General features: G+C 34.0%; 1 protein-coding gene across 8 annotated transcripts in view; it reads right to left on the bottom strand.

Moving 5' to 3' along the window:
* Window positions 1–27,592, bottom strand: part of PCDH11X (protocadherin 11 X-linked) — an 800,164-nt gene that overhangs the window by 201,845 nt on the left and 570,727 nt on the right. For all 8 annotated transcript variants that reach the window (XM_045383951.2, XM_065538520.1, XM_045383952.2 and 5 more), the window contains one exon: window positions 23,450–23,648. In XM_045383951.2, coding sequence (XP_045239886.2) covers window positions 23,450–23,648 — 199 coding nt within the window. The remainder of the gene's footprint in view (window positions 1–23,449; window positions 23,649–27,592) is intronic.

Here is a 27,592-nt window from a genome sequence, read left to right as displayed (position 1 = left end):
ATCAGCGATAGACTGGATAAAGAAAATGTGGCACTTATACATCACAGAATACTATGCAGCCATAAAAAAAGAATGAGCTCATGTCCTTTGCAGGGTCATGGATGAAGCTGGAAACCATCATCCTCAGCAAACAGGAACAGAAAACCAAATACTGCATGTTCTCACTCATAAGTGGGAGTTGAACAATGAGAACACATGGACACAGGGAGGGGAACATCTCACACAGGGGCCTGTCGGGAGGTTGGTGGGAAAAAAGAGGGAGAGCATTAGGACAATACCTAATGCATGAGGGGCTTAAATCCTAGATGATGGATGGATAGGTGCAGCAAACCATCATGGCACGTGTATACCTATGTAACAAACCTGAATATTCAATATATGTATCCCAGGACTTAAAGTAAAATTTAAAAAGTACAATAACATAGGTTAGCCAGTTTATTCAACCTGAGGGAAAATAGAACATTAATGTGTATTTATAGCATTGACCTACTCAAACTTTCTCTGATAATAATCTCTTGCAATATATTTGGATTTTAAAACAGTTCTTCTTCATATTTTATATTAGCTTTAAAAATGGTGATACAAAACAACCAGGAATAGTGAAAACAAGAGATTAATTTAAATGTAATCTGTTGACTTTATTTACTTCCCCAGTAATAACAGGATGTACATAGCTTTCATTAAATTAAGCCTTATTCTTAGTGACTGATACCACATGAATATATTTTGCTTCTTACAGGTTGCAGGTTCTTCTTTCTTACCCTCAAGACACAAATTGTTCTCTTTAATAGAAGACCAGTATCCTTTGATGGCATCAAACATCAGTTGGCCCTTTTGAGATCCCCCTCAAGAAAGCAGTCTTGACTACTTATACAAATTCTCTTATTTTTCCATTTTCCCCTATAATATTTTGGCATTGTTGATTCAAAATATGAGCTTCTAAATTCCTAACATTTCCTGCTATGTTTTATAATAATAAATATTATGCTTGAGTTTCTGGATTTACAGCCTTATAAATCCTTTAAGCCAATTAAGCAAAAACTAATGATAATCACAAACTAGATTTTTAAAATATCCTATATTTTCCTTTGTATCTTGATGGAAGCTACTACCTCTCATTAAAGGTGTCTTTTCTTTATATCCTTTCTGATTCTCCCTTTGACACAGGTGCAGCATTAAAATCCAGTAACTTGGTACCACAAGGACAATTCTGCATGAAGGGTACCATTGAAGTACCGATTTCACCTTGAAAATATCACAAGAATATACCTTTTGTTGCTGTGCAGGTAATTATCAATATTGACAGCATGTCTGCAGGCAAAGCCCCTTCCTGTATGCAATAAGAAAGGTGATTCACTCTATCTCCAGCTAAATACCTGAACAGATGCCTACCAGAAAGCAATAGGAGGAGAAGAGATAATTGCATATAATTCCGAAATAAGATTTTCCTTCCTTAATTATGTTTCTTCCTACCAATTTACTCAATGACAATGATAAGGGGAAAAACTGAAATGCATAAGAGATATTTCTTTAAAAATAAATTATACTGATGCTACTATGGGAGAGGGGGGCGGGGGGGGGGGGAACCTTTATTCCCACAGAGACACGCTCTTCTAAATTCTGTTAAAGTAATTAAAGCTATTATTACTACATTCATATTTCTAGTTTAATTTTTTTTGCCACCAGTCTTATGTATAAATCTATGCTTATTTTAAAATGTTTTTAAAAATAGGCTTATAAAGTTCTGGGGAAAGCTAAATATTTCACACTTCAAAGCATAAGTCTTAAAAGGAACAATTTCTTGGCATTGATTTTTCAGTAAATACAAATGTTAAGAGTCCACTAATTGAAACAGAATAAGCACAAGCAAAATGAGGTAGAGTAAAGCAATTAACTAAGAGAAATGTGAATCAAATACAGTTAAGAACCAAATCTTCACTTGAGTTTAGCCATTGTTACTTTCTACCCAATAAGTCAAAAAGCATGATTCAATATAATGCATCTTTTGCAATTTTATAAATCGCAAAGTTTGAAATAGTGTGTAATCCAGACCTAGGGAAGAAAAAAAATTTCATAGCTCTATCATTTCAGCTAAATCACATTTTCTGCCATTGTCATCTACACGACATATCTGTTATGCTTCCAATAATACACATAATTCAAATGGCCTATTCACCAACATAGAACTTATTTGTAGAATGAATGGTTGTAGCAACAAGAAAATCGTGCTTTATAATTTTTCTCTTTCTTGAAGCCTAACAAAGCAATTAAGAGAGGGAATGTTTACCATTTTGATGGATGTTTAAACAGAATGCCAAACCAAGTTCTAGCTTAAATATTGTGTGATATGATTATGTCTATGTGACAGAGATACTATATAAGATTATCCTCTGCTGAACTATGACAACATCAAGTATATTATTGGATGACATATAATTTAGGTTAATTCTAAAAATCCATTTGGTTTTGTAAAGAACTTCTCACAAATTGGTCTTGCATGATTAAAATAAGTAAAGCCTCAATCAAGAGAAGTCATGCTAGCAAAATAAATTCCACCAAAATACTTTAAAAATTATTTCAAATTAGCAACCAATGGCTTGTCCACCCCCTCCTCTAGTTCTCGGAAAGTATATAATACACCACACATTAATCTAATATTGGCACTTCCCTGCTTAAATTGTATCATTCTAAATATAATTAGCCAATTACATTTTTTAAAATATGTTAAGGTTAAGCATGCATTTATATAGATAAACTCTATGAAGATTTGAATAAAAGTAAAAAATACTATTTCTTTAAAGAGTAGTAATAAATGAAGCATTTCACTTTATTACATGCATTCCAGTAACTTTGGCAAACACTAACATTTGTGGTGTTTCTTCCTCCTTCTACATGAGCTTGATGAGGCAAATTAATTTCAGATGCATCTAACTCTATGAAATTGACAAACTACTTTTACAAACAAACTGCAGTTATTTGCAAACATCTTATATTTTCAAATAATAATGATAAAGGGAATTTTCTGTAGCTGAAATTACTATTCTGATAAACACATGTTAAAACATGCTAAGATGCCCTGTCTCACTTATAAATATGGAAAATTACATCTAGGCATCAATGAGACAATTTTTTCATCTATTCATTTCTTACTATTAAAACACTTTAAGGCTGGGCAAGGTGCTCACGTCTGTAATCCCAGCACTTTGCAAGGCCAAGGCGGGTGGATCACAAGGTCAGGAGTTCGAGACCAGCTTGGCCAACATGGTAAAACCCCGTCTCTACTAAAAATACAAAAATTAGCCTGGCATGGTGGCATGTGCCTGTAATTCCAGCTAGTCAGGAGGCTGATGCAGGAGAATTGCCTGAACCCGGAGGCAGAAGTTGCAGTGAGCCAAGATTATGCCACTGCACTCCAGCCTGGGTGACAGAACAAGACTCCGTCTCAAAAAACAAAAAAGAAAAACAAACAAACAAAAAACGACTTTAATAGTATCTGGTATCTGCAAGAGTGTAAGGGAAGAGTAACCTCATACACACTTAGTGGGATTATAATCTAGTTTACCCTTTTTGTCAGGCAGCTTAACAATATCTAAAAATACATGTGTTTTAATGTACATACAGAGAAGACAAATAGAAGATTGAAAGAGGACACATGCCATGCACATATCTGATTATTTTTATCAAGACTATGTAAAGAACATAAGAATAACTAAGTAAAAATAATCAAATTTAAAAATCAGCTACATTTATGAATAGTATAATCAAGAGAAGAAAAACACATAAGTAATACATTTTTGAATAGGTATTCAACCATATCAGTAAACTAGAAAATGTACATAAAAGACAAAATGAAGTTCCATTTTACAATTTTCACATTTGAAAAATTAAAACATGGTGTCAAATGGCTATGGGATGTTGAGCAACAACTCTCTTGTACTACTGAGAGGCTTCAGACAGGTTGAATATGCTTATATCCTACAACTCAACAATTTTAATAACAGGTAAATACCCAAGAGTAACTAAACATGAGCAACAGAAAGCATGTATAAGATTGTTCTTTGTAGCATTTTTTGTAATGGTCAAGTATTATGAACAATACAACTTGAAAATATCAATAAGGAACTCATTTCTGTGAAATGTTCATACAAAACACTACAAAACAGTGGAAGTGGAGGGACTAGACTTACATATGCCAATAAATAAGAACATGCAAAAGGAGTCAACAGCAGAAAGGTCTGTACATGACTACACCATTTATAATGTGTAGTATATGTTGTAAAAATACGAAAAATAATAATTAGGGGTAATACACACCAAATTCAGAATTGTGGGTTACTCTGGAGAGAGAGGAAGCAGATTAGGAACAGAGGAGTATTCATAACTCTGAGAGTTCAATTTTTCTTTTTTCTGAGATAGAGTTTCACTCTGTTGTCCAGGCTGGAGTGCAGTGGTGCGATCTCGGCTTACTGCAACCTCCACCTCCTGGGTTCAAGTGCTTCTCCTGTCTTAGCCGCCCAAGTAGCTGGGATTACAGGTGCCCACCACCACGGCTCGCTAATTTTTTTTTTTTTTTTTTTTTTTTTTTGTAGACGGGTTTCACCATGTTGGCCAAGCTGGTCTCGAACTCCTGACCTCAGGTGATCCACCTGCCTCAGCCTTCCAAAGTGCTGGGATTACAGGCGTGAGCCACCATGCCCAGCCGGGAGTTCAATTTTTAATAATAAAGGGTGATGTGACACAACTATGGCAGAATGGTAATCTTTGAAAATATTAGGGCATAGAAACAATAATATATTATTATCAGTCATTTTTCTTAATGATTGAAAATTTTACTAATAAAAATTGCACATTCCTTTTCATCCAACAGTTCCATTGTTTCTATGACAGACAGATCAGTAATAGAACATTACAATTTCTGCTCAAGGATATTCATTGCAGCATTGTCTGTTTTACCTAAAATCTGGACATTATCTAAATAGTTATGAACAGGATAAATCAGCCATGGTCCATCAATTCATTAGAATACCATGCTACTGCTAAAATAATGAGATATATCTATTCTTTTTAATGTAGAAAATTCTGCAAGACATACTTTAAGTGAAAAACAAAACAAAACAAGACATCAACACTTGTGTATAGCAATACTCACTTGGTTAATATTTTTAAAATTACCTATACGCATATACATAAATGTTGGTATACAAATTTTGGGTAGAAGTAAACAGAAAAAGCTTTTAACAGAAATTATCTTTTGTAAGAGGTGCTTGTGAGCAGTGAAGAGAGGTGCCAAGGGAGACACTAACTTTTACTTTCATGTCTTACAGTGGTGCTTAAATGTTTTACCATGTACACACATGTTATTACTTTTATTTTTAATATAACTGGTATTATCTTGGTACTGAGATTATGGTTCATTTTATTTTCTTCTTTATTCTGAATGCCAATATAATCTTCTTTGCAATGGAAACTAAAGAAGAGCTACTTTAAAGAAAAAACAACAGCAACTAAAGCTTTGTCTATATGAAAATAAAATGACTGATGAACTCATTCAATTTTGTTAAACAATTTTCTTCTAAAAAGAACCAGAGAAATCACTTATTAACATGAGTGGATTGTTCTGAGAAGACAAAATGGTCAATGAAGTTTCCTCTAACGTAATAGGCTAATACCTATGGCCTTTCTTGTTTAGGTCAGACAACTGAATCTCCAAAGTGATCAAAGACTTCGTGAAATCCTATGTGAATCCTTGAATGAATGTTTATTATTCTGGGGAGGGAGTTTATGGCTTGAATATGATTAGAAAAGTATCCATTATTAACACTAAATTGTTTAATGTGTGTGAAATGTTGTGTTAAGTGTATTGTATTGCTTATGTCATTTGGTCCTCAAAATAATCCAAAGAGGTAGGTAGTATTATTATATACATTACACAGAGGAGGAAACCTGATGGCACATGAGTATGTACTTCCTCAATGCACAATCCCCCACTATTCTATAATATATGTTACTTTGTAGGAAGTGTTAGGGGCAATAACAGAATATAGAATATGATTTGCATGCATTGAAAATTGCTCAGACACAAAAAATCATTATTGTCTCTTAAAATTCTTCAGTTATACGTTCACTTAAACCAAGTGGCAGAGATCAGAGTTGGCTTCCATAATATGTAGCCAAGTCCTTTCTCCAATACCTGCTTATTTCACTCATGCACAGGTTGGAGAAGTGGAATTTGGTGATTAAGCTCAAAGACCAACCTATTATCTACCCCTCACAGTTCTTCTTAAACTCTGATAGAACAGTTCCAAAATGATGTAATCAGGAAGGAGGTAAGTTGCAATCTATTTTAACTCCTACTACATAATTTTTTCTTAAAAGTCAAAATTTTCTTTTCAGAAAAGAATAATGTTTCTATATCCATAAATAAAACTTCAAGATAAATAACAAACAGTAGGATATTCTTACTATACATCAAAACTTGAAGATACAGTAAGGATAAATGTGTTGTACAAATTTTTCTGATTTAGCAATCAGGAGATAAGAGTGAAATTTTTACTCTACATTTCTATGTGATCCAGTGCAAGACTTAACTTCCCTATATAGATTATTTGAATATAAATGAGGATAGAATGAAAATGTATTCATTATTTTATTACACAGTAGGTATGATACACATGATCATAATTTGCCCTTATCACACTAAAGCTTCCAAATATTCTTACATTTCTTTGAAAGTCCAAAGTATGAATTTCTATTTTTACTACTTGTCACCATTCTCAGTAGATAGACAATGTTGAAAGAAACTTCTAATATTCTTTCACGTTAAAAGAAAATACAATATGTAAGTATTTTTGAATCTGTTCCTATCTCTTTTCATAACTTTTGATTCCTGTGAGAGTGGAAACATAGTTTTGTGCGGTTTTAGTTTTAAGTATTGATGAGAGTCGGCTAGGTCAATTACAAAATATACAGTGATCACATGACATTTGTAAATTTTATAACATTTCTTTTATCCAAAAGAATTATGCTTTTAATATTAAACAGTGAAACTTTAGTGAAGTCTTCTTAGATTCTGCCACTATCACCATTTTGCAGAACTCATTCCATCATTTTCTTAAAGATAAGATAGTAATTGGACTCAAATGAATTACTCAGTCCTATCTACCATTTTGAAAATGATGATCCAAACTAGGAAAATTTTTAAATCCTACAAGGAAACTTGAAAATGTGAGTCACACTGATTTTCTTGTTAGATTTTATCCAGAAGACAAAGCTTTGCTTATTATCAAGTCTTCTATTTTCCTGATTGCAATCTCATTTCCCTTGCCCTTGAAAAAACACATTTGCAGTGACCTCCAGCTTGTTAAATATTCAGCAGAAAGTTTATGGACTTTCCCATAACCTTGATTAAAAGCCTTCTGGGAAACTAAATGCTGAAAGAAGAACTTTATTTGAAAAGCAACTTGAGTGCTCCATGCTGATTTCTGTTTCACTAATAGTACATATAATCAGCAGTCACTGACATAAAATGAGGACAGAGGTAAAATATTGAAAAGCAATCTTTCTCTTTTCATGAGTTACTGTAGTAGCAGACTAAATGAGATATTTACAACTTGATTTAGCAGAAAGAAGAGATTTATTTTTAAACCCACAGGAGATATGCATAAAATGACTTGCAGATTCACACTCTACAAAAAAAAACCAAGTAAATGCCCAGACACATATCCCAGTACACATGTATAAACAGATACTCAGAACACACAGTAATGATACATGAAACAACTCATGATGTTTTGAAACAAAATAACTAGGAGTTTTGAGTATTTTAAAGGTTAAGATCTAGGTGAAAACTAATAATTAAGACAAATTTAAGATGAGCTTCTTATATTTTATCAGTAATTTTTGGTTTATCATTTATTCATCATATTCTTTTCTTCTGGAAGTTCTCCATTATCAGTATATCAAGAGGCAAGGTAGTAAAATTTACGGAATTTAAATGCACTGTTCATCTTCAATTAGAATCTTTGATACACACACACACACACACACACACACACACGCACACACACTTCTGGCAAGTATATGAAATTATAAACACATATAAAAGAACAAATGCAACAGTTTAAAATACAATGTTAATTATTTGTCTTGTATTGGCCTAAGAAGCAATTGTGAAATTTAGCAGTTGTTCCTTATAGACGCTGTAAGTTGTCTGTTTACTCTGTTGATAGTTATTTTGCTGTGCAGAAGCTCTTTCATTAAATTAGATTCCCACTTGTCAATGTTTGCTTTTGTTGCATTTGCTTTTGTGGTCTTGAAATCTTTGCCAGTTCCTATATCGAGAATGGATTGCTTAGCTTGTATTCCAGGGTTTTATAGTTTGGGGTTTTACATTGAAATCTTTAACCCATCTTGTGTTGATTTTTGTATATGGTGTAAGGAAGCGGTCCAGCTTCAATCTTCTGCATATACCCAGTTATCCCATCACCATTTATTGAATAGGGAGTTCTTTCCCCATTGCTTGTTTTTCTCAGCTTTGTCAAGAACCAGATGATTGTATGTGTGCGAACTTACTTCTGGGCTCTCTATTCTGTTTCATTGGTCTATGTGCCTGTTTTTATACCAGTACCATGTTGTTTTGGTTACTGGTTCCTTGTAGTATAGTTTGAATTAGAGTAGTGTGACAATTCCTGCTTTGTTCTTTTTAAGATTTGCCTTGGCTATTCGGGCTCTTTTTTGGTTCCATATGAATTTTAAAATAGCTTTTTCTAGTTCTGTGAAGAATGTAATTGGTAGTTTGATAGGAATAGAATTGAATCTGTAAATTGCTTTGGGTAACATGGTCCTTTTAATGATATTGATTCTTCCTATCTATGAGCTTGAAATGTTTTTCTATTTGTTCATGTCACCTAGGTCACAGAGTTATTGACAGAACCTAGACTATATATCAGGTTCCCTTTTTTCTAATCACATTCTTTCCACTGAATATACAGTACCAAACAGTTGTGCATGTATTAATTTGATAACAGAATTAATCTTTCCTTCAAAAGCAGAAAGGAGTAAAGGACATGAAGGATTAATTCATGCATCCAGCTTAAGGCCATTTACTTTTTCACAAAAATGATTATATCTCTTTAAAGCCATTTTTACATTTGCTTAAAGTAAAAACATAGATTCAAGGACAAAAAAGCAGAATACAAATGAAGCATTATCATTTGATCCATAGTAATTTTTCAAAACTTCAAATTATTGCTTCAAGAACCCTCATGTTTGCCTAACACTATCTTCATTAGATAATTACTTGTTATAAATCAGCACAGGCTGAAGTCTGATAGGGCATTCAGCATTCCAGATGTACAGAAGTTTCCTTACTAACGTCAAGATAAAATCTTTTAAAACAAATTGCACTGATTAAAAAACATAGTCTTTATGCTTTCTGTGTAATTTTTTAAATAAAAGAAGGCATATTGCCTTGTGGTTACTAGCAATAAGTCACCTTAAAATATTACAACGAAATGGCTTGGTCTCATATAATACAGCCATTGTAAAGAAATTTATAAAAATATTCTTAAAATTTGCAATGAAACACTCTTGTAATAAAGTAAAACAAAATTGTGCTGCCATGTCTATACAAGAAAAAAATGCAATATTAAAAATGTTTTATTTCTGTGAAGATTTGGAGTTATAAAAATGGCAAATATACTTATTATTCCTTCCTGTTGAGAGTAAGTTTGCTTCATCTTCAATATATTCAATATTCCCCCACACCTTGAGGACGAATGTTTATTTGTGCTTATGCCCATGTGACAATAAGTCTGATTATAAGTTTGCAATGATACATCATCAATCTCTTCTAACATCTCAAAAAGTAGTCTGTAAATTTAAATATGAAAAAAGTAAAATTTTGACTATATATTTATTATTGCTGGTGCTATTGTAAGATGTGAAACTATTCATCTCTGGGAAAACTTCGGATGGTTAATTTGAGAATGCTAAAATAATTTGAAATAAATAAAATAATCAATAAGTTTTAAACTATATGAAGTTTTAATTCAAATGAGCCACAATGTTCTTAACTTGGCTATCTTTGATTCCTACCATGGAATAGAAAAAGCCACACAGTGTGAGCGATGAAAACACACCTGCCTACAATTTCCTTAAGCATCTATATTCAGAAAACATCATGCATACTAAAAAACATAGACTTCCCTTCATTTTATGCCCATTAGACTCAAGGCACAAAGCCTCCTAAAATATACTGGGAGGGCATTGCAACAAAAATGAGTGGTAATCATTTAAAAAGATGCAAGAGCAAACAGTCAATACTTCTTCACTCTTTGGAATTAAACTAGGATATATAAGTAAGCATGAAGATTTTTTTTTTTAAAAAAAAGAAAGAAAACTTACACATAATCAGCAGTTACCTAATTAAAGTTCCTATCACAGAATACATCCACATTGAATAGCTAAGCAAATATGTTTCCTAAAACTATGAGGACTTTAACAACAGGACATTTCTTTTTTATGACTCAATTGCATACACAACACACAAAATCTTCTGGATATAGGCAAAAGTAGTCAAATAAAACAGTCCAGCACACCACATTCAATGGAAAAGTTATCTGCATCTTTTTTGTCTACTTTCTGTGACTTTCTTGGCTTCCTTTGTTCACCTTTCCCAGTCTGATAATTGTTTGCAAAAGTTGACACTTCAACACTAGCAATGATCCAGAAGAATTCTTAATCTGCTTGAATGTAACAGGAATCACAGTGACTTCACCTGCAGAGATGTTTGCTGACTTGATTAGTTGACAGTGCAGCTGGTACTCTACTTTGCTAATGCCCTATCCGCCCTGTTATTCTGATCAGTTTCCTAGAAATGAAGAGTTTCTCTATAGTTGAACACCTAAAATAAAAATGGCATTTATGTTCACCTAGACGACATGAGTGACGTATAAATGGAGTGGATTGTTTTTCAAATAAAAATTATCGGAAAAAGGACGGGCACAGTGGCTCACGCCAGTCATCCCAGCACTTTGGGGGGCCAGCACTTTGCAGGGCCGAGGTGGGCGGATCACAAGGTCAGGAGATTGGGACCATCCTGGCTAACACGGTGAAACCCCATCTATACTAAAAATACAAAAAAATTAGCCGGGCGTGGTGGTGGGTGCCTCTAATCCCAGCTACCGGGGAGGCTGAGGCAGGAGAATGGCGTGAACCCTAGAGGCGGAGCTTGCAGTGAGCCGAGATCGTGCCACTGCACTCCAGCCTGAGTGACAGAGTGAGACTCCATCTCAATAAGTAAATAAATAAATAAAAATAAGATGTGTGGATTTTTGTGCGCATGTGCACATTTGTGTGTGTGGACAGACATACAGAAAGAAGAGAAAGTCTCTTTATTGAAGAATCAAGCAAATATGCACTGACCTTCAAAACTTTCTATAATGTTTTTCTGCACTTTACTATGAGGCTTATCTCAAAATCCCTATAATACAAACTCCAGTATGGTAAAATTTTATGTATCTTAAAACATAATATACTGTGTTTGAGGCTTTAGGACAGATTGTCATGAGTTATTTTAATGCCTTAGTGCATCATGGCCAATTGCTGCTCTGCTCTCCTTCATCTTTACCTGGGTCAGCTGCTAAGCACATTTGTTGAAACTTTGCTACCCAAAGTGTATCCCCCACACCAACAGCATTCATATACCCTGGGGACTTGTTAGAAATGAAAACTCCCAACTGCTGAGTTTGCATTTTAACAAAATTTCTGGGTGGTCTGTATGGCATGCGAAACTGAAAAGTACTGTATGAGAACACGATTATCTTTATATATATATATATATATTTTTTTTTTTTTGAGACGGAGTCTTGGTCTGTCGCCCAGGCTGGGGTGCAGTGGCACAATCTCGGCTCACTGCAACCTCCACCTCCTGGGTTCACGCCATTCTCCTGCCTCAGCCTCCCGAGCAGCTGGGACTATAGGCGCTCGCCACTACGCCCGGCTAATTTTTTGTATTCTTTAGTAGAGACGGGGTTTCACTGTGTTAGCCAGGATGGTCTCGATGTCCTGACCTCGTGATCCGCCCGCCTCGGCCTCCCAAAGTGCTGGGATTACAGGCGTGAGCCACCGCGCCGGGCCAAAATATTTTTAAATGCTGTAAATATATGTATATACGCAGACAAAGACATGTACTTTCATTTAATACAACAACGCTACAAAGTAACTGTTTTATGATTCCCATTTTAAGGATGCAGAGAACTGAGGCACAGGAAGCCTAAATGGCTTGTCAAATGTCATACTACTAGGAAGGAGCAGACTTGAGATTCTAGTCTAGGCAATCTGTTCCCACTCCAATAGAATGCTTCTCTTCATAATGAGTTATTTAGTCATATATACTTTAATAGCCACTAAGATGTGTTTTGTAGATAAGAGACTAAGAAAGAAATAAAATATAAGAGAATTAAACATATCTGCATCTCTTACATTTTAATGTATTTTTGAAATTTTATGGGTGTTAAAATTCTCCAATTTCAAAAAAAAAAAAAAAATCTTTCTGGGAGTAGACAGAGAAATTCAAGGTCTTTAAAACAAGGTCTCTGAAGGTCAACTTTTTTTTTTTTTTTCTTTCTGCAAAAATAGTATTGCTAAAGCAGCTCTGAAATTTCGGTTTCGAGCATATGATAAATTTCACTTATGCAGTGGTCCAATTCTCTGCCTTGAAAGCAGTATGTTTTTACCCTATATTGAGTACTAACACATAGACAGATTCACTTCAGACTGTTGGACATTATGGGATCTTTCTAGATGAAAGGGTTTTTTTACTTAGCCACAGTTCATATCCTTTGAAACCCTGAGGGGAGATTCCAAAAAGTTACATGGGTATTGAATTGGGCTTAGTGTGTTTAAGATCTTTCGCCATGATATTTGTATTTCAGATATTATATTTCAGTTAAGCTGTTTTGCAAAAATGTAATGGCTAGTTATTTCAGAAGGGAAGACTTAATAGTTTAATACTATGGCACTTTGAATTGAAATTTCAATATTTGGATTTAATTTGGGTCGAATCCTAAAACTCTAATTTTCTACTTGAATAAAAACATATTTGTGTGACATTTTTCAGTGTATCCTGTTCTGTCCAATGCAATTCATAATCAACTGGGGGAAGAGAAATGAGAAAACATTATTACTGCAAAGTTTGCAATGGATTTAAGCTAGTAAAAGTTTTATAGAAGATCATCTGAATGAAAAAACAAACACAAACAGCTGAATCAAATACATGATTCATCCAAAAACTGAGAATGCCTTTGGTGCATTCATATATCAAAAATATCTCTAATGAGTACTCTGTCCTTGTAACTACAGTCTGAATTAGGCAAAGATCCCTGAATTCCTTGTTAATATTTAACTTAGTCTTTAAAAATTAGATTAATTAGCTACATTATTTAAAAGATTCGGGCCGGGCGCGGTGGCTCAAGCCTGTAATCCCAGCACTTTGGGAGGCCGAGACGGGCGGATCACGAGGTCAGGAGTTCGAGACCATCCTGGCTAACACGGTGAAACCCCGTCTCTACTAAAAAATACAAAAAGCTAGCCGGGCGAGGTGGCTGGTGCCTGTAGTCCCAGTTACTCGGGAGGCTGAGGCAGGAGAATGGCGTAAACCCGGGAGGCGGAGCTTGCAGTGAGCTGAGATCCAGCCACTGCACTCCAGCTCGGGCGACAGAGCAAGACTCCGTCTCAAAAAAAAAAAAAAAAAAAAAAAAAGATTGTAGAAGACATGTATGTACCCCTGTAAAGTTGACTCCTCCCAGGTTGCAGTGAGCTGAGATCGCGCCACTGCACTCCAGCCTGGGTGACAGAGTGAGATTCCGTCTCAAAAAAAAAAAAAAAAAAAAAAAAAAAAAATTGACTCCTCCTTCAAATCAAATTTAAGAGGTATTTACGCAATATGAGGATGCACATTTTCCAAAGAGACAGGCAGAGTACAGTTCAATGGAAAAATAAATTAGACCAAATTGTCAAGTTCAGTTTTAGATTGTTACATGCATAAATCTAAAGAAATCACAGTCTAAACTCAACCCTGGAAAACTACATCATTAAAATAAAAATTATAGTGAGCCAAGTGAACCTTGCAATGCACTATTGATAATCCAAAGAGTAGGAGTGGAATTTTCTAAAAGTTAATTAAAACTCAGTTTTTTTACATGCCTCAATAATATTGTCCTATAAAACTGATGCTATTTTCAAGATTATCAAGTATTCTTCTCAAAATATTTTTATTTTTGCATGACTTTCTTAATCCAGAGCATCAATTTCTATGATGTCATCTATTAGTATAAATAAAAAGCTGACAGACTTTATATGTAAGACAAACTTCATATAATTTAATGGATTGAGCAGAGTACAACTCCTTTTCATCTCTAGGATAAACAAGTAGAAATGAAAAGGAGTTGGACTCTGTTCAGACCATTAGAACTAGAACTAGAGATAAAAGCTGGATAGCTTTTTTTTTTTTTTTTTTTTTTTTTTGAGACGGAGTCTCTCTGTCATCCACCCAGGCTAGAGTGCAATGGCGCCATCTCGGCTCACTGCAACCTCCCGCTCTCAGATTCAAGCGATTCTCCCACCTCAGCCTCCCAAGTAGCTGGGATTACAGGCACCCACCATCATGCCCGGCTAATTTTTGTATTTTTGTAGAGATGGGGTTTCACCATGTTGGCCAGGCTGGTCTTGAACTACTGACCTCAGGTGATCTGCCCATCTCAGCCTCCCAAAGTGCTGGGATTACAGACATGAGCCACTGCGCCCAGCCGAAATCAGGATAACTTTTATAGGACATTTATATAACTATAAAAGTTATTCTGCTTTCATCTCAAGTTCTAATCATTGTCCAAAAAGGACTATTATGTTTACCCAAAACATTTTGACTATATGTCACACTATGAACTCAGTTGATTGAGTCTATCAAAATCAGTTAGTTGAACTGAGACTTCATTCTTCTAGAAAGTGGAAGTAGCATGGAGTCTCACAGGAATTTCATATAAAGGAAGGGCTGAGTTTACAGCAGAATGCATAAAGGATATATTCACATATTCTGCGTTTCTCCTCCTGGAGATTCTGTTTATGTACTTTTCATCATATTCAAAGGAAATTTACCTTCTAAAATTCATTTTTTAATTCCAAGTTGTTCTGGAAGTAATCATACACACACGTACACACAATTTAACTACATTAGATAAGCACAGTGAAGAGTGGCTAGTTTTCCTGACATAGAGATCATTATCATTCAGCATGTTTACAATTTTTTCTGCAATACTTTCACTGGTTAGCACAAACAGTAATTTTAGAAATCGGCAGTCCATATTGCTCCAAATGCCCTTTAAGGGCATTTTTTAAATGGGAACCTTTAAAAAAAAAAAATAAAGGGCCTCATCACATGTAAAAAAGTTTTCCATTTGGATATATTATAACATACCCCTTGAGTAATGATAATGCTAAATTTTATACTACTTTTTTCTCATGAGTTGTTTTATTTAAATTGCAAAAGTAACTGCTTACCAACATTAGTGACTCTTATTTTGGAACACAATAAACGATAAACATCAAATCTTAATTTAGAACATTAAGTTGTTGCTTAAAAGGGCCAATTCTCAGTTATCTCATTTGCATAATGAGGGAGCTGGACTAAATAGCACCCAAGGTCCCTTAGAGCTCTAAAATTTAAAGACAGTGTAAAAGGCAACACCTGCACATGTAAATTCTGGGATTTTAATAGTTACAAAATTATGACCTTAGAAGGGGCACTAGAGATTTGTATAATCCCTTCATTATATAAATTAAGAAAAAGAGACACCGTGAGGTTAAAAGACCTATCCAAGTTCACAGAGCTAGTTAATTGCAGTAAACGGATTAGAGTTCTGTAATGCCTAAGGTGATTGCCTAAAACAAATTACCTACAATGGTCTGTGCTGAAAAGGTTCATGAATAGTGATTACAAAATGAATTACTGCAATAAAAATTCTTACTCAATGTTCAAATATTTTTATTGTATAATTAAATAGATACCCCAAAATAATATTTAAAATTGCCAGCTTTCTCAGAGCCTTTGAGGTCTATACAAATTGCAAGAGAAGAATTTTCTAAGAAAAAAATAAACTTTTAATGACTAACTTCATATACACTATTCAGAAAAAGTTTGTTTAGATAGCATACACACATTTCCAATATATGATTGATTTAAAAAAAAGAAGTGCCAGATAAAGACCATGTACTAGTGGAACTGGGAAAACAATTTCTAAGATTATTGATTAAGATAGAGAAAAAAACGGCTAAGTGAACACTGTTATCTCTATTCTATTCTCTATTGAGCATCTTCAACTTTCAATAAAATGTAAATTTAAAAATCGCAGAAATCATGGTAAGACAGATGGTCTATAGTTATTCATTTTTAAATGAATTCCTTGATATATTCATTAGTTGTTGAATGTTCTGTTGATGAAAGCAATTATGAGAGATGCAAGTTATTGTACAATTTTAAAAGTGTCATGGAGATTAAAAATATGTTGCTACAAGACTCCTCATCCATTAAAATTTATAAATCATTTTAAAATAAGATGTTGATGTGTGGCTAACACTACTAAATATTCCAAGTCATTCAAATGCTACATGTTGAATGACTGATTATACTGACTTTCAAAGAACTACAAATAATAACAAATGGCAAATAGTCTGTGTTATAGGCAAAGGAAAGTGGGAAGTAAGATTTTTTGAAGAGCAGAAGAAAGAAGGTTGTCATAAAATGAATTGCCTCATGGCTCATAAATTATAGAAACACAAATGTTAAATGACCTTTATTATTTGGTGTAGGAAGCTTAATAAAATTTAGAAGTAAGAGAAGGTTTATTGTGAAGAGAAGGCCACCTATTCTGTCACTTTAGGTGATTATTCAAGCTTATTGACATTCCAGATCTTATGGCATTGACATTCAATTGGCAGCTTGTGCCAATCTCTTAGTGCTTGTCACTTTCAAACAGAAAAGACAAGATAAGAGATCGCTTTACTTATAGTGGCCTGCTTTTGAGTGATTAACCTCTATCTAATTCATATTAGATTTAAGATATTAAAGATACACTCATCTTAGAGACTGTCACCCAAATAAAATCCTGTAAATGTCTTCAAGTCTCCAACTTTAAAGATACACTTCTCATTTTAATTCATGACCTCTATAATTTTTTAAAGATTATCTCTAGCATAAAGCCTTTGTTGCCTTCACAGAGCCTATATACTCCAAATTAGCAGTCATTTTTTCAATTGGTCTACATTGACATGCCATCTCTTACATAGGGAAGTTGAATATGCTAGGATGGTATCATAAGATGTGTTTTATCCGTTTTCTTATTATAATATATTTATAAACTTTCATAAGCTTCAATAGAGAAAGATTTACTTTTCAAAAGCTTGTCTGTTCAAATGGTAAAATTAATATACATCACAGAGCGTCTGCTACCAGATCACTGTTTCTACCTGCCTAAGCACATGTATTATAAAAACTACGATCACTACCAAGTATACCTTATTCTCTCTAAAACTACGGCAGATGATTGAACTCTTGCGTGTAACCATTCTTTATAATCTATTTATATATAGATACTTTTCTAACACTATTTACATAACACATCAGGGACTAAAATAAACTGGTAATCATAGACAGTATCAATTATTACAATGATATTTCATTTGAAAAAGAATAAAAGTGATATTTTGATATTATTATTACCTTAAAAATGTTAATAGATATTAAGGAAATTTTTAAACTTTCAATAGCAGCATAAAGCTATATATTATTTTCTGTTGGCAAGGCAATGAAATAGAGCAGGCATTTGTCCTATATTTCCAGAACCCAGGGCCATGGAGTCCAACTTCTTTCTCGAAATAGACATTAACTGGTATTGATAATGATAATGTCATTCCTTAGAAATATTGATTAATTTTTCAAAACGCATGACATTAAGATTGCTGAGCTGGTTTAAATTATTTTACTCCCCGCTCTCTACCATGGACTGACACTATTATATAGGCTAATGAGCACAGTTTTAAGAAATAATCTTACAAATACATAGCCTGCAGAGTCAGAATTGGCCTTGCTACGTAATTAACCTTTAAAGGGAGCATAACTTCTTTTTCTTAAGTGGAATATATTTCCTATTTGTTTTATGTAAAAATATTAACAAAATGATGCCATTCACTTTTCTATTCATTGTAATACATGAATTGATATGTGACTTTCATCAAAAATGCATTTTAAATAAATGTTAGAAAGCCTATGGAGTCAAATTTTCCTGAGCATATAGCAGCAAACAAAAACACTTAATTAACAGTTATATGGGTAACATTCGCTGAAATGTGGATTCAGATGATTTTCAGCCACATCAGAAGTGTTACTCTCCTCTTAAATATACTAACCAATACTATTCCTTTTTTCTATAATTGAATCATATTTTCTTCTTGAATCTTTTAGATAATTAATTAGATCACTGCTTTCCCCAAGGTACTAGTATATCAATATTTTCCAGGAAAAAATATTTCCATGGCTTTATTTTGCTTTTAGACAACTGACTCCTAATGTTTTTATTTACGAAAGACTGAGTTTTAATGACCCATTACTAGCTTATTCTTTAAAAGTTTCACAGTTTTTGGTTTTGATTTTTTAATTTTATCAGTAGTCTACCTTTAGAATTAGATATTCAAACAATGAGATGTTCAAACACTTACTAGTAATTACCCTAGTGTTAGTCATGTCAATACTCTTAGCAGATCAGGAGAAAATCTGGCATTTCTCTGAGTAGAAATTCATTCTAGTCAATCAAATTGGTCTCCCACTTTTTATACCAATGTATTAGATTACTGGGAGAAGATCAATCAAAATGCTTTGCCAGGGCAAGATTAATTACTTCCTCGTTGTGAATTAATTAGTAGTGTATTTAAGTGCTAAGCAAACCTGATCTACTGAAATAAAAATGAATGTCAAACAGATGTGCTAACCTGAGATAAACTCTAGCAGACATCATTTTAACAAAAACATACATTTGTCTTTATTTTAAATATATAATTTTTTATCTCTAGATGTTCTTGAAACTCTGTATTTTCTTCTTTTGTATCACAGAAATGACTATGGTATGAAAAAAAGAGGAAAAGCATTAACTTTTTGGGGGGAAGATGAAGAAATTTCACTCAAGTATTTTATTACTTTAAGATTCAATGTTAGACACTAAACTGGCTATCACATTTTCAGATAGAGTGACTTCATGTGTGAAATGACCACATGCAATGAAGAGGTTTTAAAAAATACAGATGACATAACTTGTTCAGTTGAAGACAATTAAAATACTGATATTATCTAAATCATTCTCTTCTTCATTGTAGGTGGATTTTCTCTGTAATTGAACTGATTTATGGCGAGAAAGCCGAAGACTGATTTGGGCCTCTTTAGCAATACTCTATTTCACCATTTCTCTTCCAAAGAAGTATGGCTATTTTATCTCTTCCAGTGAAGTTGGAAAATTATAATATGCCAGCAGATCAGTAGAAATATAAAAATATTAGTAGTTACCCTTTTAGATCCAACTTACCTATAGTGAAAGAGCAGCAATGCATTCTCTATTTGAGGACAAAACATAGAAACCCTGGCTTCATATACATAGACTGGTAAAAAAATCAGAAGTTTAATGTGATACACATTTGCTAATATTTCTATATGTCTCAGAACTCAGTTTGAATTATAAAAACAGAAAAAAAATTAGAAAAGAAATTGGAAAGCATTTTAAAATCATATGCTCAAAAATCATATTTTACCTGAGACTACTTAAAATAAATAGATAAGAACATAAGGCCATACATAGTTTAATGTGTTTACAGTAGTCCCAAGAGGATCTCACCATCCTCAAATCTCTGAGTTAACACTACACATGGATATATAAAACCCTCAAAAGTAGACTCACAACTTGTTTGTTACCAAGGCCACATGTGTCTCCATGAATGTGTCTCAAGAAAATCCTTTGCAAATGCAGACATTATCTGTTCCAGTATCCACAGTAACCCAGCAGCAATCAGTGCTGTTTTTGAATTGGGTTTCTGTTTTGTTTTTGTTTTGTTTTTGCTTTTTAACATATTAACTAGCTTCAAAGAGCAGGGTTCATTGAAAATAATCTGATGAGGCTATGGTAGGAGGAGAGGTCTGGAATATAGGTTGTCATCCAAGGAAGACAGAATTGTACCCTTAGTCCATTGGCCACAGTAAAGAGATTGCAATTATAAACTACAATTAGATGGAATGAGACAGGATATTTTATTGAATTTGTCTCCTCAAAAAGTAATAATTGGCTTGAGTTTGTTTTCTTTATTTTAAAAAGGAAAGTTAATAGTCTTGGCAAAAGACTTAAGAGAATGAATTGTGTGATTTCTTCATCTAAACAGCAGATTTTTATCCAACAGGGAACTATATTTTTAAAGCAGTATTAATAAATCCCTCTAGCAAATTTTACAGAATACCCTTACTCATAAATGTCATATTTATTTCTGTTTTGTGAATTTACAAAGGATTTGCAGAACTGTGTGCTATTTTTGGCAATTCTCTAGCAAGAAAGAAAGCAGATTGAAGATGTAATAAGTTTCAAAATATGAAATGGGAACTGTGAAAATTAATTCCATTGCTTAAGGACAGCATTTATTTCCTCTAACACTTTGCATTCCTATTTGTGGTGCTATTGACTAACACTGCACAGTTTACTGGCATCTGCTCCATATCACAAAACCCATTATTGGGTACTATTTCAGAGCTATAGCTTTGCTTTTTGAAGAATCAGAATACCTTATCATCAGTATTAGCCTAAAGAGATTACTTTGCTATGGCCAATTCTAAACCAGCTATGTTTTTTCTTTTTAATTAAAACAAAACACACACACACACACACACACACACACACACACACACACACACACACACTATGTTAAACATTTCACTACTATGACACATTAGGACAATGGAACTTTATTTCAAGTAAATTATTGCGCTTCTTGCCCTTTTAGTAAGGTCTCTGACTGTCCCAAAACAAAACACCTAACCAAAATTTTCTTGGAACATGATTTAGGGGGAGGTTTCACGTTTAGTAGGAGAGCAGTTTGTTAGTATTATTCATAGTAAAAAATAACATTTAAACATTCACTCAACAATATTGTTAGACTTGTAGAAAATGGACATTCATTTTTAATTATATCTACCCTTTGCATATGTTTATTAAAATAATAAGCAGCAAAATATATAATTTGCTTTACTATTATCATTGCCCACAGACATCTTGATTTTAAAATAAAATCAATTTAGCAACTAAAGTTTCTAATGCAAAATTTGTGAGTCCTTCACCCTGTAGAGTAATGATGAACAAGATACTTAATGTTCAAGATAATGGTGTCAATATAATTAGAAGAGATAAATGTTTTGCTCCTAATAGAAAACATCTTTTTTTTTTAAAAAAAAAAAAGCCCCTCTAGTATGTCAGCTAATACACTGATGTTAGCACTTATATCATTAACTATAAACAAGATCAGCTTCTGTTAAGAACTATGTGTTTGAATACTTTTTAAAACAACTACTTATTTCTAGATATAATTGAGATTAAAAGGCTATATTTAATGTTAAATGTTTTATTATTTCTAATGCATACCAATTCTCCTATTATTATCAACAGTATTCCATTTGAGTCTCATTCAGTTGGAATTTCATTTCAGGGTGAGATGTGCACCGTGGATGCTTACTCTGAGTTTACTCTTTAATTGTTGCTACGCAATCCTCTATGAAAGAGACTTAGTAACACATGTCGTGCAAAGGAATCAACTCTTTATAGTATATAAAAATGATACTTATTCCATTTCTATATTCTTATTTAACAGGGCATGATAGACCTACAACTAAAACAATAATTTATGGAGTGAAAAACATCAGTGGCACCCTTGTTTAATGTATATTTGTTACGTATGATCATATTCTTATTAGAGATTGGCTCTTAGTTCATTACACAAGTAAATATAATCACAACTATGTATTTCCACTAGGAGTCATTATGCTGTGCTATACAAAGTAAATTAAAGATAGTTTAGTGACACAAGGTATAGGGGATTTTTTTTTCTTCAGAACAAATATTGATCATTTATTCCAAGTATAAAATTGAAAGTATAAAATTGAAAACATCTACTGTCCAGTAGATGTTTAGGACTGTCTGAACTTGCTGACTCAAAAGTCTCTAATATTTTTATACTAAAATACCTATAATATATAGCATCTAAATTTGTAGAGAGAAAAAGTTGATGTTATGTTGTCATTGGTTTCATATGTTTAGCCTTAGATTATATCTTAATGTGTAACCAATCCATTTCCCTATTTTTTGAAGTTTCAAACATAGAGGATTAAAATACAGTGATAGGGAAGCTATTTTGTTCTAAAGGCCAGAAGCTTTACTTGAATTATACATCCCTGCCATCCACAATGCTCAAAATAATCTTTCAAAATGTCTGGTTTATATTACCTTATTTATGTTTTTGCCCGGTATTTGGCCCATTTTTTTCATATTGGTTTATGGCTATGACTTTTCTCTCACATATATTGTATACCTTTTTGTACCTACATACTTTTATGTATATAACATAAATGGAGCAAATTGTAGCTTCTTGCAATTTCAAGAATCTTCTGAGAAATATATATCTTATCAAATTTTGTATTTCCTGAAATTATAAATCAGCGAGGTTGTTCACTACACGTTCAAGATGATACATTTAATGAAGTTTTATTTAATATCAACTCTATGATCCTTTTAAAGAGTTCAACATCTTTGGAATTTGTAAAATGCAGATTTTGTGCCTTCTGTCTGAAGACCAAATGTGAATACCTTTCTAAACAGTAACATGGCACAGGTGTGTGATTTCAGTATATTACTGAAAACCTCAGATGTACTCTCCTACACTGGAGTCAGGATCTCTTATTTCCTCAGAAAGAAAATAACTGTCAATGGTTTTTCTCTCTACTAAAAATAAACATAAAATCTAGAAAATAATTTTTATATATCAGAAAAAATTTACACCTTCACAAATAAATGAATAAAATAAAATAAATTGGCTGTTTATATACAAATAAATATACAGGTATACATAAATGGAAATTCTATCTATGCCTTAACAAAGTCATTATAATAAATTTCATTCACCGTAGTTATGATCATACATTTAAAATATTATCAACTGCTGCATACATGCCATCCATCTAATTCTGTATGTTTACCTTTCAAAAATGTGTCACTATGCACAATAACATAATGAATTAGCCCATGTTATTATGACTATGATAGCTTGACTTGCAAACACAGTAAACCCGTTTATATTGAGGAACCAGAGAGGCATCACTTACTACATTCAGGATCGGAGTTGCCATCCCCTTCAGTGCGATTGTTGGGTGTGACGTGATCAAAGTACTCCTCCTGAGGATAGCCAAGGGGCAGGCCATGGGATGCGCTGGTAAGGCTGCCTGCATCCTGGTCCCCCACTCCACCATCACTGCCGCTTTCCTGAGAGCCTTCTGGCAGGTGAAATGTGACACGCCGCTGGGACTGAAAGGGAGAATGAAAATGACAGGGTTTCAGATATGATCTGAATAATTGTTTAATGCCTGCAATTTAGAAAATGCATTATTTTGGCTATCTGGTGAAGGCACATTAACATTATCTTGAGTTGTGAACAATTTCAGGCTTTTGTGAACAAGCATTTCTGTGTTCAAACCTTCACCTGAAGGCAGTGTTGCTCCCATTATATTTCGAAACAAGGCATAGCTAGATGCAGAATGAAAGTCAACTTGCTCTAAAGCAAGAGACAGTCAACTTTTTAGCATATGTGAGCAAACCGGAAATTCTAATCATCATTTCAACATGTATTTATTTAAGTATTATTTGGCAATAACTTATTTTTTGAATAATAAGTGTGGATAAACATAATCATACTTTTTTGCTTTTTCTGTAAGTTGCTAGTGGGCTGAAACTGTAAATAATAACACAAATTTATTCAATCATGTAGGCTTAGAAAACTAAAAGTACATCATCTTTTAGAAGAATCTTAGGGACAAAATTTTGAATTGGAATGTATTTATATTGACTTCACTTTCTAAGAAAAAAATAATTATATAATATGGATAACAGTTAATGGTAATTATAAAAACAAACTATAGTTATCATCATAAATGGTATTCCTAGCAGAATATAAAAATATATATACAAGTAAAAATATAAAGAGGAGGCATTTGGTTTTTGAAAGAAGTTTGTAACATCTTCACCAGATCTTGTAGCAGCATTTTTGTTTGCAGCATTTCTATGCTATATGTAGTAGTCTCCAAAAATAGGCTCCCCAGTGGACATCACCTCTTGATATTCAGACTTTCATGTAGCCTGAGACCACATTGAATCTGCACAGACTCTGTAATCAAACCTTGTACCTTCTGCTTTGCACCCTTGGAAAACCCACCACGGAAAATAACGGCTGCATTGAAAGTAGTTTGAGTACTGGGATCATGCCATACTGTGGGGAAGGTCAAGCTAACTGCGTAGAAAGACTGTATAAAAAGAGATTACAATGCCTAGAGAGGCCCAGCTGTTCCAGCCACTCAAGTTCAGGCACCGGCTATGTACATGAAGAACCCATTATGAACATTCCAGCTGGTGGCCTTATTGGAGTCATCCTAACCATCTTCAGACATTTGAGCACCCCCTACTTAGGGCAGCAGTCACTATGGAGCAGAAACAGCTATATCTGCTGTACACTACCTAAATTCCTGACCTAAAAATTAAGAAGGACTATTGATTTTTATATCCCTGAAGATTACTGATGGTTTGCTATGTAACAATAGATCAACCAAAGCACTAAACTACTGACAGCATGAAAGCTTCAAATTAGGTATAATTTATTTAAGAGATTTACATACATCAAAGATCACAATAATTTAGGTCCTAGGCATTTTCATAACAGAATGCATATGTTTTCACAAATTCAGGTCTAAAAGTCAGCCATTTCTTTAGATGGAGCTATGAAAAGATTTGAATATCATACTTCAAACTTATTGGAAGATATATGAAAATATAATAGACGCATATATTTAAGTAGCTCACTTGAATCTTCTTTAATTTTTAGCCATTACTTTTTACATTAAAGTCTTAATAAAATATGAGAAAATGACTAATGCATGTAATATGTCATATAATATATCTCATGGAATATGCTTATGATCATAAAATTACTCCTTCTAATGAGAAATAGTCTGCTGATTTTCTACATGTAAGTGTAACAGCCAGACATAATTCTTTTGGGCCTCTCAGAGGGAGTCGCGGGTGGTGTTGGTTAAGGTAACTCTTAGCAGAATTAGTACGAGCAGAAAATAAATGGAATAAAAGAAAAGTTTGCTGGAACTGAGTAATATTGAGGAGTTCAGAAGGCAGAGGTTTTTGTTGTTGTTGGTTTTGTTTTGTTTTGTTTTGTTTTTTTGAGACAGGGTCTCATTCTGTCATCCAGGTTGGAATGCAATCTTGGCTCACTGCAACCTCCACCTCCCAGGCTCAAGCGACTCTCCCATCTCAGCCTCCCAAGTAACTGGAACCACAGGTGCAAACCACCATGCCAAGCTAATTTTTTGTATTTTTGGTAGAGATGGGGTTTCTCCATGTTGCCCAGGCTGGTCTCGACCCTTGAGCTCAAGCAATCCACCCACCTAGACCTCCAAAAGTGCTAGGATTACAAGCGTGAGCCACCTCACCCAGCCTTGGTTTTAGTTTATTGGGGGATGAGTGTTAGGTTGTGTGGAAGCTGTGAGGAGTGAGATTGGCTGTATTATCTGATTAAACCACACTGTACCTTCTAAGATTTAAAGCATTTATCAGGTAAATAATGCAATTGAAATATGTTTTTGTGCGCTTTTTCCTGGTCAATATCCCTTTTTCTGTTTGTCCTTGTATCTAGAACCCACAGTGTAAAGAGGAAAATAAAAGCTTCAGGTCATCTTCTGATCACCTCTATACAGACATAATCCAAATGTTACCCTGAATTACAGGACATTAAAATACATGGATTACCTAGCCTGTCAGTCATCTATTATTTATTAGTACTAAAGATATTTAGTATGGAGCTACTGAAATAATCATCAATGCTATATTCTTCAAAAGCAAAGTTTCATAAAAGTTTACAAAAAGTTTAGCTGCTTCAACTCTAAAGCCTCAGAGTACTAAATAAGCCCTTGTGAAATCGCCTTTGTAAAATTATGACTGAGACAGTGAAAGGTATCTAACCTAGCCAACTCCATCTTGCTTCAACCTCCAAGCTGTCCTTGTCCATTCCTGGGAATAGGCTGAACTAACTTTGAGAGAAACTTAGTTTATAGTTTAAAACAAATACACTAACAGCCCTTTCTCAAAGCCGACCTCCTTCTTTCCTGGGGACTAGATTGCCTTTGTAAGATTAACATTAGCCAAAAGATTAGAAATTATGGTTTAGGAGTCATGCAGCTGGAGGCTACAAGATTCTGACCCTCCCTAAACTGCTCCTAGGATCAGTGCTTGAGATATTTTGCAGATCCTGCACTTGATGGACCAGCTGGCACCACCTAGATCGATAAACTGGCTCATCTGATCTTGTGGCCCCACCCAGGAACTGACTCAGCCCAAGAAGACAGCTTTGAATCTCTATGATTTTGCACCTGACCAATCAGCACTCCTGGATCACTGGCTTCCCCACCCACCAAGTTGTCCTTAAAAACTCTGCTCCCCAAATGCTCAGGGAGACTTATTTGAGTAATAATAAAACTCTGGACTCCCACACAGCCAACTCTGTGTGAATTACTCCTTCTCTATTGCAATACCCCGTCTTGATAAATCGGCTCTGTCTAGGCAGCAGGCAAGGTGAACCCACTGGGTGGTGACATTTGCATTCTTGTAAATAAACTAAAACATTGTCAATAGCTTGTTGGATCTATGTAGAAGTTCATTATATATATATAAAATACAACATTTAAAGAAACTATCATCAGAGTGAACAGGCAACCTACAGAATGGGAGAAAATATTTGCAATCTATCCATCTGACAAAGGGCTAATAGCCAGAGTCTACAAAGAACTTAAACAAATTTACAAGAAAAAAACAAACAACCTCATCAAAAAGTGGAAGAGGGATATGAACAGACATTTCTCAAAAGAAGACATTTATGCGTCCAACAAACATGAAAAGAAGCTCATCATCAATGGTCATTAGAGAAATGCAAATAAAAATCACAGTGAGGTACCATCTCACACCAGTTAGAATGGTGATCTTTAAAAAGTCAGGAAACAACAGATACTGGAGAGGATGTGGAGAAATAGGAACACTTTTACACTGTTGGTGGGAGTGTAAATTAGTCCAATCATTGTGGAAGACAGTGTGGCAATTCCTCAAGGATCTAGAACCAGAAATACCATTTGACCCACCAATCCCTTTACTGGGTATATAACCAAAGGATTATAAATCATTCTACTATAAAGACACAT

Source organism: Macaca fascicularis, chromosome X (assembly GCF_037993035.2).
Source record: "Macaca fascicularis isolate 582-1 chromosome X, T2T-MFA8v1.1".
Classification (NCBI taxonomy): Eukaryota; Metazoa; Chordata; class Mammalia; order Primates; family Cercopithecidae; genus Macaca; species Macaca fascicularis.
This window is presented reverse-complemented; position numbering and strand designations above follow the sequence as displayed.